The 17,877-nt window shown below is 61.2% G+C and overlaps 1 protein-coding gene across 1 annotated transcript; it reads left to right on the top strand.

Moving 5' to 3' along the window:
* Positions 1 to 8,037: 8,037 nt before the first annotated feature.
* On the top strand, positions 8,038 to 16,097 carry FAM221B (family with sequence similarity 221 member B). The gene is made up of 6 exons (XM_074953749.1): positions 8,038 to 8,366; positions 10,012 to 10,155; positions 10,379 to 10,489; positions 11,317 to 11,520; positions 12,714 to 12,833; positions 15,913 to 16,097. Exons 1-6 carry the CDS (start codon positions 8,102 to 8,104, stop codon positions 16,095 to 16,097), a joined length of 1,029 nt encoding a protein of 342 aa, XP_074809850.1. The 5' UTR covers positions 8,038 to 8,101.
* Positions 16,098 to 17,877: the final 1,780 nt, after the last annotated feature.

The following is a 17,877-nucleotide window of genomic DNA, read 5'->3' as shown; positions in this document are numbered from 1 at the left end:
TGGGCCCCATGGAGCCGGGCCCGGGTCACATAGTCACTGTCAGAGACCAGAGACCCAGCTCCATGGGGACACTTACCCCTGTCTGGCCATTGACAGTTTGCAGCCCCTGCTCCATCAGCCCAGGGCCCTTCCTGTCGGCCCCAGTCCCAATGGCCCCATTCCCGCCAACCCCATGAGCCCCAGCCCCGTGGCCCTGATCCCTGTTGGGGTCTGTGAGGCACCCAGCTTGATGGACCTCTGATCCCTCTTGGGCTGTGTAGGGCCCCAGGCCCGACGGGGCCCTGATCCCAGCTGGGAATCGAGAGGCATTAGCAATACCAAGGATGATGGCTAACGCCCTGGTTTCGCTCTGGTAACCCTGCGACTGGTTAGCCACACTGGTCGCCAGCGGGCCCGACGGCTGGCGGGGGTGGGGCGGCTGTGGGGCTTCAGCTGCAGGGCAGGGAGGGAGGTGTGGGGCAGGGGTATGCAGAGCCCACAGTCCCTGGTTAGCTGGTTTGCCTAGCATTTCCCCCAGAGACCCGGCCCCACGGTCGAGTGCAGGATCCCCGGGCAGGCAGCACCCCCTGGTGGGGAAACAGCACAGAGCCAGCCAGGATGCACCGACCTCTTCCGCCAGCCGCGAAACGGACGGTCCCTCTCACTGTGAATCACGGCACTATTCCGGTTACTGCCAGGGCCAAAGGCCGCGTCACGGCCCCCAGGTCAACTGCACCACAGAACGGGGACATGTGACCTCGTTAGAGCCCCCCGAGAGGGGGATGTGTGACCCTGTTAGAGCCCCCCGAAAACCCGGTGGAACGGGAACGTGACCTCGTTAGAGCCCCCGAGAGCCCGGTGGAACGGGGGAGTGTGACCTCGTTAGTGCTGTCAAGCTGTCCTGCATTCGGAGCCGTCGCTAGGCACAAGCACACTAAGCAATTGCTTAGGGCCCCAAGCTCAAGGAGGCCCATGTGCTGTGTGGGTGGGGGGACCCCACCAAAAGATTCCTGCTTCCCGAGCATGGAACCAGCCTCAGGGCAGCCCGCTGGGAACCAGGGGCACCCCCCAAACTGGCTGTGAGGCCGGTTCTTAGAAGTCACTAACCAAGTATCACGTTTCAGAGTAACAGCCGTGTTAGTCTGTATTCGCAAAAAGAAAAGGAGGACTTGTGGCACCTTAGAGACTAACCTGGCCCCTAGATCCCTCCCCAAAGCCAGCGGCTGCAGCCAGTTCTGTAACAAACTCTGGCCAGGCTGATGGCTAGGAAGGGGAAATAAAAGAGGCATTGACAAGGTTAAAGACAAATACACAAACGAGTCCCATTTGTAGGTTTCAAAGAGTAATAGAAGCATCTATAAAAGCCAGCTCTGTGTGTCCTTAGGCCTAAGCCACATGGAGCAGGGGGGATCTCTTGCCCTGCCCCCCAGAGTGCAAGCAGCAGTGAGATACTGGCCCCCTTTGTAGCGGGATTTGTTCCCTTTTCCTTTGAGCGTGCGCCGGGGTCCCATCACGCTGCCTGTCACACTGCGCTTTCCGAGACGCCTTTCAAGGTCGGATGCACTAAGTCCATCCTAGCCTTTAACTTCTCTTTAAAATGAGGGACGGACTCCCCTCCCAGCTCCGGCCTCCTCTGTCCTGCCCTGCCAGGAGCCTCACATCACAGCTAGGAGGCCCTATCATGGACTCCCAGGACTCGTGCTCTCTCCTGACCCCTTACGGTCCCTGAGGGGAACCCCCTTCAGTGTGACAGCTCTTCTTGGGGGGTCCACTCACTCTCGGGGGTTAAGCCCCTCTGCCTCCTGGAACCGCACCTCTCTGAGCCTTAGCCCGCCTGTCTCTGCCATGGGCCCCCTTGGGGAGCCCCCTCACTCTGGACCCCCAGGGCCTCCACGGCCAGAGGGAATAATCCCCCTGATCTCTAGGGTGGAGCGACTCTCAGCCAGCATAACACAGGAGGGTTTATTGAGTGTCTGAACCCAGCACAGGAAACTCTCCGGCCTCAGGCCTGGCCTCCCTCAGCCCAGCACATCTAGGGCTGTCCCACATCCAAGGGGGCTCTGGCTGCTCTCCCCTCCCAGCCCAGAGACGCCTCCTTCCAGCCAAGGCATCCTGTATCATCTCTCCCAACAGCTCCTCCCCTGCCCTTTGTCTTCTGTCCCAGGTAAACAGGTCACTGGGGCCCTCTCTCTTCCGTCCTTTGTTCCCCTCTGGCCAGAACCGCTGGCTCCCAAGCGGGGGTGGGCCTCTTAGTCACCAGGGCAGCAGTTGTTGGGGTTCCCCATCTCCAGGCCGTTGTCTGGGGGTCCCAGCTGCTTGGCGAGGTCACACCTGGTCCTCTACAACAACAACCCCTCTCCCGCCACCTTCTTAAACATGCAGCACACAGGGAAACTGAGGCGTGCACACGCTGTTCACGTAGAACGCTACAAACATCCCCAGCTTTGGCACATCTCTCCCCCGTTCGAGTCTGAACTGAGCGGGGTCACTCCAGCCAGTGGCCTGGGGAAGTTCAGGGCCCCCCCTCTCTTCAGGACAGCGCATCACCTATAACATTCACGCTCCTCCTAACATGGACCACCCCCATATGATCATCCTGGCGGATCAGACTCCACCCTAGGAGTTTGGCATCGGCCCCTTTCAGCCGGTGCAGCCACGTCAGGGCGAGTGGTCAGTGTACATCACAAAACGCCACTCAAATAGACAGGGCTGCAGCTTTTTAAGAGCCCAACCCAGGGCCCGACGTTCCTTCTCGATGGCCCCGTAGTTCTGCTCCCAGAGAAGCAGCTTCTTGCTCAGGTGCACAATGGGGTGTCGCTCCCCCTTTGCATCAGCCTGCATCAGCCCCGCGCCCAGCCCTGTGCCTGAGGTGTGTCTGTGAACACCCTAAAGGGCTTGTCCAAGTCTGGGTTTACCAGCCCCAGCCCCTGGGTTACAGCCTCCTTCGGTGCTCAGAGAGACCTCTTGGCACTGCTCGGTCCAGACCCCCTCGTCTGGCTTGCCCAACTTACCAATCTTTGTAATGGGAGCTTGTCACAGAGTCCCCGGGCGATGCTCTGGAACTGCTCCCTGTGAAGCCAGGCAGGACTCTGAGGAAGTCTCCTCTCTGGGAGCAGCCTGTCTGCAGGACACACAGCTCACCCGGCTTCCACCTTCCTGGGTCTGACCTCGGAGCATTCAGCCTCCTCTGCCCCTCCCTGCACTTCCCACAGCCAGTCCGCCCAGGCAGGCTCCTGGGGAAGCCAGAGGGTCCTGCCCCCCAACTCCGCAGTCAGATGTGACTCTCAGCCAGCCGGGGAAACAGAAGGTTTATTGAGCATCTGAACCACGGGTGGTGGGTATCATAGGCAAGGCTAGGCTGTGCCCTCCCAAACAGCCTAGCGTGGCCCCACCCACACCCACACTCCGCCCATGGGCCAGGCAGGTCCTTTCCTCCTGTGGTTCCCTTCCCAGAGTGCTCTGCCTTGGCTGGCTGGGGCTGGCTGGCCTGACTCCCACAGAGAGTCAGGGTGGTTCATAGAATCACAGAATACCAGGGCTGAAAGGGACCTCAGGGGGTCATCTAGTCCAACCCCTGCTCAAAGCAGGACCAACCCCAACTAAATCATCCCAGCCAGGGCTTTGTCAAGCCTGACCTTGAAAACCTCTAAGGAAGGAGATTCCACCACCTCCCTAGGTAACGCATTCCAGTGTTTCACCACCCTCCTAGTGAAAAAGTTTTTCCTAATATCCAACCTAAGCCTCCCCCACTGCAACTTGAGACCATTACTCCTTGTTCTGTCATCTACTACCACTGAGAACAGTCTAGAGCCATCCTCTTTGGAACCCCCTTTCAGGTAGTTGAAAGCAGCTATCAAATCCCCCCTCATTCTTCTCTTCCGCAGACTAAACAATCCCAGTTCCCTCAGCCTCTCCTCATAAGTCATGTGTTCCAGTCCCCTAATCAGTTTTGTTGCCCTCCACTGGATGTTTTCCAAATTTTCCACATCCCCGGAGCACGGGGGCCTGAAGCGTCTGGTGCTTACAATGAGGGACACAGATGTTATTGGAGAAATTAACACCAACTCACCAGCATGCAATAAAGTCCAAACCCTAACACATCCCTTGTAACGATGCTGCCTTTGGTGGGACACTTCTGAGAGTGTCAGTTCAGGACAAATTGCTCAGAGCAGGGCAGTTACAGACCCAGGCTGGGTTTTCTCCACTTATAAGGCACCAAACCAGCCAGCCAGAGAGGACTTTTGGTTTTACCCCACCAACCATAAGTCACACAAGCAATTCCCTTAGACACTCCAGTTTCCCAGTATCACCACCAGTGCCCCTCGTTATGGGGACAGATGGTTATGAAAACCAATACCCCAGCAAAAGAGAAAAGGTTCTCTCGATCCCAAAGGACCAAGCCCCAGACCCAGGTCAATATACAAATCAGATCTTACCCACAGATCACGCTGTTGCCAATCCCTTAGAATCTAAAATCTAAAGGTTTATTCATAAAAGGAAAGAAATACAGATGAGAGCTAGAATTGGTTACATGGAATCAATGACATACAGTCATGGCAAAGCTCTTGGTTCAGCCTTGCAGCAGGGATGGAATAAACTTCCGGTTCAAATCAAGTCTCTGGAGAACATCCACAGCTGGGATGGGTCTTTCAGTCCTTTGTTCAGAGCTTCAGTTTGTAGCAAAGTCCCTCCAGATGTCAGAAGCAGGATTGAAGACAAGATGGAGGAGTTTTCAGGGTCTTTTATATCCTCTGCCCATGGAAGGACACCACAGCAGCAAGATGGAGTCTGGTGTCCCATGGGCAAGTCACAGCAGCAAGATGGAGCAAAATCACAGCAGCAAGATGGAGTCTGGTGTCCCATGGGCAAGTCATATGTCCATGCATGACTCAATTCTTTGCAGGCAGATGCCATGTTTACATGTTAGTTTTAACGTTCCCAGGAAAGCTCAGATGCGGATTGGCATCTCCCAAAGTCCATTGTCAGTTAATTGTTTCTTGATTGGGCCCTTACTGAGAATAGTCCTTTCTCGAGAAGCTGACCAAATGCTTCATTGAGGCTACTTGGAATCAAATACATTTGAGATACAAGTACAGAGCCCATATTCATAACTTCAACTACAAAAATGATAATCCCAGACAGACAGCATCATCCTAACCAGCAAATCATAAGCTTTTCATAGACACCTCACATGACAACCTTTGTACAATATTTGTTGCAAATATATAACAGTGGTTGCAACAATGACCTGTATGGTCATAGTTTATGTCAATAACGTCACATCCCTATAACTCTAACACCTATTTTAACAACCTATTTTAACGACACTAACACCCAGGTGAGTCAGACTTGGGCCATCCAGGTACTTGTCAGTGTTCAGCTGAGACCTGGGGACCTTGGCATGAGCTGGCATCTGGCTTGCTAGTGTCATGGGGCTGTTCCATCTCCACACTGCACTGTGGCTCTGAGCTCCATGGGCACAGGCTGCAAGGGCGAACGGGGTCAGAGGATCAATTAGAGAACCTTTAACACCATCCTGCAGCCAGACTGGGCCCGAGACCCATCAAGAAGGGGCTGAAATACCCACCACCCGGAGCGCAGGGCAGGGGGTGCAGCTAAGCACTTGGAATATCGGCTTCTAAGATGTCAGAGCTGCTGCGGCTCCATGCTGTAGTGGTCCCTCGCTCTCAAGTGGGGCGGGAGGCCAGTCAGCCTCACTGCACATCCCCACCAGAGTGCCCTGGGACCGCCTGGATCCCTGCCCCTCTGTAACTGCCTCTGGGCATTGGGTTGTCTATACAGGGACCCCTCGCTTGGGTCTGAGATGCCGTCACCTCTGGGGTGGGGCACAGGGTTGTTCATGAAGGGACCCTTTGCCCGGTGCTGAGATGTGGCCCCTCTGGGGTAGGGCAAGGAGTTGTTTATACAGGGACACTTTGTGATGAAGGGGGAACGGTTTGTAATATTTTTATGAAGCCTGTGTGTGTCTCAGTTTCCCCAATGTGCTGCAATGTTATCCAGTGGGTGGAAAAGGATTGTTTGCTCTCAGGGCAGGGTAAGGGCAAGTCTACCTACAAAATTAAGTTGACCTAAGTTACATTGACGTACGGCCACTGCATCAGTGAATCAGTTTTACACATCCACACTACACTCCTTGTGTTGGCGGTGTGCATTCTCACCAGGAGCGCATGTGCCAATTTAGCTGTCACTGGGGGGCATTGTGGGATGGCTTCTGAAAGGCAGCAACATTCAATGCAAGTGTAAGCAGGGGCTGAATCACTGCTTCCCTGACGGCTAGCTGGGAGGGGGAGACTTGGCTGTGTTTATGTTCCTACTCTGCTTACATATGCAGCAAAAAGTGATCAACTGTGGCTGACGTTGGGTACAAATCACCTTAGTACTGAACGCTGGGGTAGTGAAATATGGTTACCAACTCTGTAATTATTGTAGGAATACAGGAAACCAGGAGTGCGCTCAACCTGTCCCCCTCAGTTGCAAGAACCTGATTAAGTCGGGAGCTTGAATGTCAGAGTCCTCTGACAGTAACAGGGGTGGAAGCAGGTTTCCCCAGCTTGGAGGCTGCGTACACTGTAGGGGCCTCCCTGGTCTGCTCCCTCCACTGCTCAAAGAATAGAGCTAAATAGGCTTCCTTAGGCACCTCTTTGTTCTGTTAAATGCCCAATCAGAGCTGGAACGGGTTGCGGTCGAACTGTGTTTCTGCCCTGCCTGCTAAGAGCTAAAACCACTGAGAGCTGGAATCCCTTGAGATGGGGCAGCCTGCACAGAGCTGGCAATCACTCGGAGACGGATGTGCCAAGGTCACAGCCGAGAGGCAGAAGGCGACTGACAGTCGGCTCGTGACCGAGTGGCTGGTGCAGCGGTGAGCAGGTGGCCAGGGGAAGCAGCGAGCGAGTGCCCAAGCAGCGGAGCGAGTAAGGTGCCTCTTTACCCCACGCAGGGGAGAGGTGAACTCTGGGTCTGCGCTGACCAAGGACAGCAACTGTGAGGGGGGTGCAGAGAAGGGTCAGGTCGGGCATGTGAAAGGGACTTTTGGGTTGCTGGAGCTAAGACCCTGAGGGGGAAAGGGCACTGCCCGACCTACTTGGGGGTGGGTCTTTACTCAGGGTTTAGGTTTATGAACGCTGTGTGAGGTGTTTTCCCAAATTCACTCCGAGTTACTTCCCTCCTTTTATTAAAAGTTTCTTTTCTACCCTCAGACTCAGTGCTTGTGAGGGGGGAAGTATTGCCTCTCAGAGGCCCTTGGGGCTGGGGTGTAATTGTCCCAGGTCACTGGGTGGGGGCTCGAGCCGGTTCTGTGTTGGATGGATGGAAAGGAACCTCTAGATATGGAACCCGGCCCTGGTTGCTGCCGGCTCCACCTGGCGGAAAGGTTACATAAGCAACACAGTGTCTACACTAACACTGCATCAACCCAAGTACGTTGACCTAAGCACTACCCTGAGCCTAACCCTGCCTGATCCTCCTTCCCATTGTTCCTGTTGCTTTGGGGATGGCCCCCCTTCCTGTTGTTGTGGGAACGGGGCCTCCTTGCTGTGCTGTAGAGTGCTCTGCTGGGGCACCGCACACCCGCCCCCCCGCCCCCCCGAGATTAGCATCCCTGTGTAACCTAGACGGAGCCTGGGAACAGAACGCAGGAGTCCTGGCCCCAGCCCCCTGCTCTAACCACTTCCCCATACTGCCCCTCCTAATTAAAACATCACTCTGCTCCCCAGTAATCCCCAAGCCCCTCTGACCCCACACCTGCCTCCCCCGCCTGTCAGTCTCCTGCACCCATCACCCTGGTATCTGATTCCCCCTTGGGCAATCATGAAACCAGCACTATGACCCCACATCCCTGCAGGGACCTGGGGTGCTGCCCCTGTGACCCCGCAGCCCCGTCCCCAGGGGGGCTATCAGAGCTGGGCCAGTCAGGGGGTGTCACGCAGCCCAGTTCTCTCCCTGGCCAATCCCTGGGCTGCTCCCAGAGTCACCACGGCCACCGCAGTTACCTAGCAACAGATAACAGCCGTAACCTAGCATCCAACAACAGCTGGCCCCAGGCCCCAGGCTTGGCCCACCCTTTGTCTGGGCAGAACCAGCCACGGAGGGCGAGGAGTCCAGCATGGAGGGCAAGGGGGGCTGGTCCCCCCTGCCAGGCCAGGAGCCCTCAGGCCTGTCCCCCCCGCCGGCCGAGGAGCCCTCGGGCCCGTCCCCCCCGCCAGGCCAGGAGCCCTCGGGCCCGTCCCACGAGGCACCAGCTGGGGCTGGGGTGGAGGCCGACGAGGAGGAGGACCAGGAGGAGGTGGAAGTGACCGACATCCACACCCAGACGAAGCACAAGCCCCTGGGCGGCACGAAGAAGAAAGCAGCCAAGAAAGCGGTTGTGGGTAGGTCACCCCCACCCCCGGGAGGAACCCAGAGCTGGCGCTGGGGCCGGCAATGCCAAGGGCCGAATGGGCCACGGGGCCCGATCTCCCCTCGATGGGGTGAGCTGAGGCCTCGGGATCCAGGGCTGCGAAGCTGCCTCCAGCACCAGCGCGACTCCCGGCTCTGACCCAGCCGGTCTCCCCCCGACCCTGAGCCCCACGCCCTGCCAGGTAACAGGCTGGGGGAGGGGCATGGCTAGGAGAAGAGGGTGTAAACGTGCCCCAGCACCCAAGGCGATGAATGGAGATTGAGGGGTCCAGGAGTAGGGGGACCCCCTAGCTTGGGTAGCAGAGGCTGCAGATCAGGGTTGAGGGGCACCGGCAGGGCTGTGTTTGGGAAGCCCAGGGCTAGGCTAGCAGGGGTGTGTGGGTCAGGAGTGAGGGGCATCAGCGGTGCTGTGGGGTGAGGGGCGCCCAGGGCTGGGCTAGCAGCGGGGTGTGGGTTGGAAGTGAGGGGCACCGGCAGGACTGTGGGGCGCCCAGGGCTGGGCTAGCAGGGGGGTGTGGATTGGGATTGAGGGGCACCGGCAGGACTATGGGGCGCCCAGGGCTGGGCTAGCAGCGGGGATGTGGGTTGGGATTGAGGGGCACCGGCAGGACTGTGGGGCGCCCAGAGCTGGGCTAGCAGCGGGGATGTGGGTTGGAAGTGAGGAGCCCGGCAGGACTATGGGGCGCCCAGGGCTGGGCTAGCAGCGGGGTGTGGGTTGGGATTGAGGGACTCCGGCAGGACTATGGGGCGCCCAGGGCTGGGCTAGCAGGGGGGTGTGGGTTGGAAGTGAGGAGCCCGGCAGGACTATGGGGCGCCCAGGGCTGGGCTAGCAGCGGGGTGTGGGTTGGAAGTGAGGGGCACCGGCAGGACTGTGGGGAGCCCAGGGCTGGGCTAGCAGCGGGGTGTGGGTTGGGATTGAGGGGCACCGGCAGGACTATGGGGCGCCCAGGGCTGGGCTAGCAGTGGGGTGTGGGTTGGGATTGAGGGGCACCGGCAGGACTATGGGGCGCCCAGGGCTGGGCTAGCAGCAGGGTGTGGGTTGGGATTGAGGGGCACTGGCAGGACTATGGGGCGCCCAGGGCTGGGCTAGCAGGGGGGTGTGGGTTGGAAGTGAGGGGCACTGGCAGGACTGTGGGGCGCCCAGGGCTGGGCTAGCAGCGGGGTGTGGGTTGGAAGTGAGGAGCCCCGCAGGACTATGGGGCGCCCAGGGCTGGGCTAGCAGCGGGGTGTGGGTTGGGATTGAGGGGCACCGGCAGGACTATGGGGCGCCCAGGGCTGGGCTAGCAGCAGGGTGTGGGTTGGGATTGAGGGGCACCGGCAGGACTATGGGGCACCCAGGGCTGGGCTAGCAGGGGGGTGTGGGTTGGAAGTGAGGAGCCCCGCAGGACTATGGGGCGCCCAGGGCTGGGCTAGCAGCGGGGTGTGGGTTGGAAGTGAGGGGCACCGGCAGAGCCAGGGAGGGCTGCCTGCCAGCTCCGCTACCCTGAGTGGGGGCTCCGGGCAGTCAGTCCCACGCAGAGCCTGGGCTCAGAGAGCCGGGCCAGGCCCCATGGGTCGGGGAGGGTCCCAGGTGGGGAGGCTGCCCCTGCCCACTCACCCCGCCCCGTCTCTGCCCAGGCTATTCGGTGCGGCCCATCGTCCCGGCCAGGAGGGCCGAGCTGGTGGCGGTGGCCAAGGCCATGCACCGGGAGCAGTTCGGCAGGGAGGTGCAGGAGCTGTTCCACCTGGAGAGGGAGGCGGCCCTCAAGGCCATGCAGACAGGTAGGGCCCTTTGCGGGGGGCGCGGGACCCCTCTGCTCGCTGGGGAATGGCACCGAGCCCCGCGGGCTGGAGCTGGGGGGCTCAGGAGAGGCCAGGGAGCCTGGCCTGGGACTAAGGGGGCGCAGCACGTAACTCGGGCGCCCAGGACCTGGCTGGGGGGCACCAGCGCAGGGGAGCAGGGGATGGAGGATCCTGGGCAGAGCTGACCCCCTCCCGCCCACAGGTCTCTACATCGGCTGGCGCTGCCCCGAATATCTGTGGGACTGCTTCCGCGTGGGTGACCTCTCCAAGTGCTTCTGCGGGCACCTCCTGCGGGAGCACCAGGTCTATGTCGGTAGGTGCGGGGCAGCCAGGTGCTCTGGGGCAGGGCTGGCGGGGTCTGGGGGGGTGCCAGGCCCGTGTTGGTGAGTACGGGGCAGCCGGGTGCTCTGGGGCAGGGCTGGTGGGGCCGGGGGGGGCACTAGGGGGTACAGGGTGCCTGGGTGTCGTGGGGCAGGGCTGGCGGGGTCTGGGGAGCACCAGGCCCGTGTTGGTGAGTATGGGGTAGCGAGGTGCCGTGGGGTAGGGCTGGTGGAGGCGGGGGAGCACCAGGCCTGTGTCGGGGGTCTGGGCTGCCCGGGTTCAGTGGGGAAGGGCTGGCAGGAACTAGGGGTAGTGTGTGAGCTCTCCAGGCACCAGTTCCCCTCTTGGCCCTGCTCCCCGCCAGCCCCGTGCACTCAAGGCTGGCAGTGATGGGTCAGCCCCACTCTGTCCCATGGAGCCCATGTGCCCATCCCCCAGGGCCAGGGCAGGGGTCCCCCATTGCACACCCAGCTCCAATCCCCTCCTGCTCCCTCTGAGCTTGGCTGCTGCTCGGTCCCCTCCTCTGTTGGCCCCAGGCTGTGGGGCAGGGGGTGCTGGGGTGGGGCCCTTCATAGAGCAGGCAGGTCTCCTTAGCAGCAGCCTGGCAGTGTTCAAAGGCTGGGCTTTCTCTGGGGTAGAGCGGGGACCCTAGAGACAGCCAAGCCCCGAAGAGACTCTCCCCCTTCCCACACCAGACTGCCAGCTCAGAGCCTGGGGGGCTCTATGGGGCAGTGCCCCCGGGCAGTTCCTGGGTCTCTCCCGGGGGTGGGGAGGGCTCGCTGTGTGTGGCCCAAGGGGTGACGGGCATTTGCTCTGCAGAGACGCGTGCGCGGATGCCCTGCATCGTGCCCAGCTGCACGTGCCAGAGCTTCCTCTTCATCCCCTCCCGGCCCGAGGACGGGGGCGAGTTCTGGCTGAGGAGGAGAGCTGGCTTCGACCCCTCCGCCTGGCGGGCCACGTGCCGCTGCAAGCACAGCCACGAGGAGCACGCGCCCAGCGCCCGCCGCGCCTGTCGAGCCGCAGGTGGGGGCAGCTACGGGCAGGGCGTGCGGCCGCGGGGCAGAGAGTGTGTGCGTGCCTGCGGGGGGGCGGACATGTAGGCTGTCACTGCGAGTGCGCATCTGGGCTGTCACTGTGTGTGCGTGTGTGCGCGCACATGGGCTGGGTCCCGGAGTCCCCGGGCCATGCTCTGGAACTGCTCCCTACGAAGCCAGGCAGGACTCTGGGGAAGTCTCCTCTCGGGGAGCAGCCTGTCTGCAGGACACACAGCTCACCCGGCTTCCACCTTCCTGGGTCTGACCTCGGAGCATTCAGCCTCCTCTGCCCCTCCCTGCGCTTCCCACAGCGAGTCCGCCCAGACGGGCTCCTGGGGAAGCCAGAGGGTCCTGCCCCCCAACTCCACAGTCAGACGGGACTCTCAGCCAGCCAGTAACACAGAGGTTTATTAGACGACAGGAACATGGTCTAACAGAGTTTTTAGCTGCAGAGAACGGGACCCCTCAGCCGGGTCCATTTTGGGGGGCAGTGAGCCAGACAACCACGTCTGCACTTCACTCCATGTCCCAGCCAGCCCCAAACTGAAACTCCCTCCAGCCCCTCCTCCTCTGGGCTTCCTCCCTTTCCTGGGCCAGGAGGTCACCGGATCCCTTTGTTCTCCAACCCTTTAGCTCTCACCTTGCAGGGGGGAAGGGCCCAGGCCATCAGTTGCCAGGAAACAGGGTGTTTGCCATTCTCTGTGTCCAGACCCCTGCACACACCTGCCCTCTAGGGCTCTGCAATGATCATACACCCTTACCCCACCCCCTAGAGACTTAAGAACTTCATGGGGGAAACTGAGGCACCCCCACACTATTCAGAGGAAATATTAAGAACAGTCCCACTTCATCACAGGCTGTCACTGTGTGTGCGTGTGTGTGTGCGCACATGGGCTGTCAATGTGTGTGCGTGTGTGTGTGCGCACATGGGCTGTCACTGTGTGTGTCTGTGAGCTGTCACTGTGTGCACGTGGGCTGTCACTGCCTGTCCCCTGGGCATTTCCTGCCAACCATGTGGCACAGAAAGTGTCTCCTTGGTGCCTGTGGCTGGGTGTGCTCTGGCCAGAGGCTGCCGGTGCTATGGGGAGGGTGAGGGAGGGTGCTGGGGACTCTCGGGTGCTCTGGCCAAGACCCAGGGGCCCTGAATCCCCACCGGGCTGAGCCCTGCCCTTCCCCACACAGGCTGTTGGTGCGTCTGCTTTGAGTCCAACTTCCTGTGTGCGGCCTGTGACCGGCGCTGGGAGGAGCACGAGACCTTCTTCGAGACGGCTGAGACTCGGAGAAAAGGGGGCCGGCCCTATGGTATGCGCAGCGTGGGGGGGGCACATGGCTGGCCTCTGCCCCCCTCGCTCCCATGGTAGCACGTAGGGTCGGGCCCAGGGCAGTGCGGCCCCCAGCTCAGTCGCCCCTGGAGCTCCAGGGCTTATCACCCTGAGGAGAACCCCCACTGCCCTGCCCCATGGCAGCGCTGTCACCCCCGGCGTAGCCCCAGGGACACGCCTGTCCTGGGACAGAGTAGCTGGCACGGAGCCCACGGCAGGTCTGGCCCCCGCCCCCTCGCACCATTCCCCCGGCACAGCCTGTCACGGGGTCCCCGGGCCATGCTCTGGAACTGCTCCCCATGAAGCCGGTCAGGACTCTAGGGAAGTCTCCTCTCTGGGAGCAGACTGTCTTCAGGACACACAGCTCACCCGGCTTCCACCTTCCTGGGTCTGACCTCGGAGCATTCAGCCTCCTCTGCCCCTCCCTGCGCTTCCCACAGCGAGTCCGCCCAGGCGGGGTCCTGGGGAAGCCAGAGGGTCCTGCCCCCCAACTCCGCAGTCAGACGGGACTCTCAGCCAGCCAGTAAAACAGAGGTTTATTAGACGACAGGAACATGGTCTAAAACAGAGCTTGCAGGTGCAGAGAACAGGAGCCCTCAGCTGGGTCCATTTTGGGGGGCAGTGAGCCAGACAACCCCATCTGCCCTTCACTCCATGTCCCAGCCAGCCCCAAACTGAAACTCCCTCCAGCCCCTCCTCCTTTGTCCCTTTCCCGGGCCAGGAGGTCACCGGATTCCTTTGTTCTCCAACCCTTTAGCTCTCACCTTGCAGGGGGGAAGGGCCCAGGCCATCAGTTGCCAGGAAACAGGGTGTCGGCCATTGTCTGTGTCCAGACCCCTGCACACACCTGCCCTCTAGAGCTCTGCAACGATCATACACCCTTACCCCACCCACTAGATACTTACGAACTGCTTAGGGGAAACTGAGGCACCCCCACACTATTCAGAGGAAACATTAAGAACAGTCCCGCTTCATCACACAGCCCCCTCCAGCACTAGGCACTGGGCCTGCACTTTGTACACAGGGACGCGGCGTGGCCCCCCCATGCTGAGCCCCGCCACTCACTGTGGCTCCCCAGTGGAACAGAAGCAACGCACCCAGCCAGGATCGCGAGTCCAGCAGCAAAGGGGTCGGGATGGGCCAGCGAAGCCCAACTCCCTCCCCGCTCTGGCAGCTGGCTCCGGAGAGCCACTCCTCACCCCTCAGATCTCGGGCCCTGTTCCCTCTGTCGTGGAGCCACAGGATGGGGGCTGCACCCCGGCGTTTAGACAGTCCCTTGGAGGATCCCTTTAATGGGTCAGACCCTCACGGAGGGCGGGCCGCCTTTCCTTCCCCCAGCCCCGCAGCCCACCACCTCCAAGTTTAACCCCTTGGGCTCCAGCCTCCTGCTCCACCCCCAGAGCCCTGCCCAGCGCGTCCCACCCAGCCGGACCCTGGGCGAGACGTGTCCCCGCTGGGTTCCCCTCGGTCACCTCCCATCCTTTGGTCTCCAGGCAGGGCCATGCTGCGTTCCCAGCCGCTGCACCAGAGCTCCCCCTGCGGAGCCCCTACTGCTGTGTCCTCGCAGGTGGCGAGGTCTCTCCGGAGCCCTAGTCTGGGTCGGTCATGCCGGTTCCGTAAGGACCCAATTCACTGCACCCCAACAGCAGGTGACCCCCCCCCCCCCGTGTCCCCCGTGCTGGGCCAGGGGCAGCGTTAACCCTTTTGGGCCCACTGAGTAACAATACAACGTAGAGAGGGAAACTGAGGCACACATTGGCTTCATAAAAATATTACCCAAAAATCCTGCTTCATCAGCCCTCCCATGGCTTTGGAGTGTGCCATGCCCCATGGCCACTGGCCACCAAGAGTTCCCAGCCGGTGAGGGGAATCCTTTCTATCGTCAAGGAAACACCATTCCCCAACTCAGCCAGCCGACTGCCTCCTACCCTGTCCCTGTCCCAGGAAATAAATTAACCCCTTCACTCCCAGAGGGTTACAGTACAGAGTGAGTGGGGAAACTGAGGCACACTTATTTTGTCCATAAAATTAATACAGCGTTTTCCTACATCCTCTGCCCTGGCCTTCTCTGATGTCCCTTTGGGAGGGATTGAAGCTAAGCCAGAAGGCCACTCACGCCAGAGTCAGAGCGTCCACATGGGGCGTTGTGTAGTTCTGTGGGGCACCGTCCCCGTGTCACACACACTCTGCAAAGCTCAGCTCCAGACTGGGGCCCCGCCCCGTGTCCTCAGCCCCACACCACCCCCCTCTCCCGCCACCTCCCGCCTTCCCCTGAGCCCCCCCGGCCAAGCTCAGAGAGCGGGGGGCACCAGCTGAGCAGCACAGCTGGGCGCCCCTCCTGTGGGGCCGGGATGGACCCATTGGGCTGTTCGGGGGGGTGGGAGAACACTGGGCTGGGTGGGACCATTGATCTGTTCTGGGGGTGGGAACCCCTGGGCTAGATGAGCCCATTGGTCTGATTTGGGGGGGACCCTGGGCTGGAGGGGCCCATTGGTCTGATCTGGGTGGGGGGGGATGACCCTGGGCTGGATGGGCCCATTGGTCTGATCTCGGGGGGACCCTGGGCCGGACGGGGCCATTGCTCTGATCTCGGGGGGACCCTGGGCTGGACGGGCCCGTTGGTCTGATCTGAGGTGGTCCCAGCTGACAGGGGCTGGGGGGGTTGATGACCTGGCTCCTCCCACACCAGCAGTAACTGGACTATTGGTGTCCGGTCCGTACATCTGACCGGACACGGCTCGGGTCCCTTTTCGACCAGACACCGGGCACCTGGCAACCCTACCTGTTACCGCCTCCCCCTCCTGAGTTACCCTTATGCCCCATGGCCTCCGTCCCATGTCCCTGTCTTTCCCCTGCACGCCGTGCCTGCCGCCCCTCCCCATGACTCTCCATTCCTCCTCATGTTACCCCCACTGCCATGGCCCCCGCCCCTTGCTGTTGCCCCCATGCCCTGCAGCCCCCATTCCATGCCTCTGGCCCTCTCCAGGGCCCCCATCCTCCCTGTGTTACCCCCAGCCTCCGGCCTCCGTCCCACGCCTGCCTCTCTCTTCTGCCCCCAGGAGAAGACTACTTGCCCTTTGCCGAGATGCCTGAGCTGCGGGACACCATCCTGACAGGACACCCGGGGCACAGCTCTGCCCCCCAGGCCCCGCTGGGGGAGCTCCCTGCCCCGTCCTCACACGCTCTGCCTTTTCCCTCCCCAGGACTGCGAAGCCCAGCCAAGCAGAGCGGCAAGAAGGCGTGAGGCCCGCCCCGGGGCAGCCACCAATAAAGGGACTTGGCTCTGCACGTGTGGAGGTCGGGCGTGGGGCAGATCTCTAGGCCGGGGAGCGCCACGCGCGAGGGACGGGGGGGGACAGAGCGAGCGAGCCAGGTGGGGGCGATACCCTGGGAGCAGCCCTGTGTGCTGCCAGCCTGGAGGCAGAGCACCGACTCCGGGCCCAGCCCGGAGCTGCTCGGCGCCCATGTGAGCTGCCGCGTGCTCCCAGCCGGGCCATTAACCCCACGGCAAGGCTCCCCCGCGACGCACGGAGAGCTGGCCTAGGGGGAGTGTGACCCGCACAGCTTGTCAGAGAGCCCCAGCGTGGCCGGGACCCCTGGATGGGGGGGGCCCACAGCAGCTCTCACTGCACCAGATGGCAGGATGAACGGGCTTGCAGACCCCAGCTCCCCCTGCTCGGCAGCTGTCATGGGGACGGTCAGGGCAGGGGCACTCTGGGGCTGGGGTCTCACTGGGGCCAGGATGGTCAGGGTGGTCTCAGGGCAGGGGCACTCTAGGGCTGGGGTCTTCCTGGGGCCCAGGATGGTCAGGGGGGTCTCAGGGCTGCGGCACTCTAGGACTGGGGTCTTCCTCGGGCCCAGGATGGTCAGGGGGGGTCTCAGGGCTGGGGCTGTCTGTCTGCAGACCAAATCACAGGTGCTGATGCTGCGCAAAAGCCCCAGCCGCAGGTGAGGGTACCTGGGACCCGCTCTGGTGCTGAGGCTGGGAGGCTGGCCTGCCCCACCCAGGGCTCACAGTGAAGAGGCAGCAGGGGGCACCCATTCACCCCACTAAGTGAGGGGACCCTTTCACGGAGTGTGGGGGAGTCCAGGCCCTGCACCCCTCTTCCTGGGATTCACTGAGACTCTCAGCCAGCCAGTAACACAGAAGGTTTATTGGACCACAGGAACACAGTCCAAAACAGAGCTTGTGGGGACACCCAGGACCCCTCAGTCAAGTCCTTCTGGGGGAGCAGGGAGCTTAGACCCCAGCCCTGGGGTTCCCTGTGTTCCTCCACCCAGCCCCAAACTGAAACTAAACCCACCCAGCAGGCTCCCTCCTGCAGCCTCCGTCCACATTCCCGGGCAGAGGTGTTACCTCCCCCTCCCCCTCCTGGCTCAGGTGACAGGCTCTCAGGTCTCCCGTCCCCAGGGCACATTCCCAGGTCAACACTCCCCCCTCCCTGCTGCGTCACATCTCTCCCCCCTTCGAGACTGAAAGGGGCGGGGTCACTGTGACCAGTGACCTGGGGAAGTTCGGGGCCCCCTCTCCGGGACAGCGCATCCGCTATCAGGTTGGCACTTCCCTTCACGTGGACCACGTCCATGTCGTAATCCTGCAGGAGCAGGCTCCACCTCAGGAGCTTGGCGTTGGCTCCTTTCATCTGGTGCAGCCAGGTCAGGGGAGAGTGGTCGGTGTACACGGTGAAGTGTCGCCCGAAGAGATAGGGCTCTAGTTTCTTGAGGGCACACACCATGGCCAGGCACTCCTTCTCGATGGCCGCGTACTGTTGCTCCCAGGGTAGCAACTTCTTGCTCAGGTACACGATGGGGTGTCTCTCCCCCTTTTCATCCTCCTGCATTAACACTGCCCCCAGTCCCGTGTCGGAGGCGTCGGTGAACACCACAAAGGGCTTGTCAAAGTCTGGGTTTGCCAGAACTAGGCCACTGACCAGAGCCTCCTTCAGCTCCCGGAAAGCCTCCTGGCACTGCTCGGTCCAGACCACCTTGTCTGGCTTCCCCTTCTTGCATAGCTCAGTGATGGG

Source organism: Natator depressus, chromosome 5 (assembly GCF_965152275.1).
Source record: "Natator depressus isolate rNatDep1 chromosome 5, rNatDep2.hap1, whole genome shotgun sequence".
NCBI lineage: Eukaryota > Metazoa > Chordata > Testudines > Cheloniidae > Natator > Natator depressus.
Note: the sequence above shows the minus strand (reverse complement) of the source record. Positions and strands in the feature narration are given on the sequence as shown.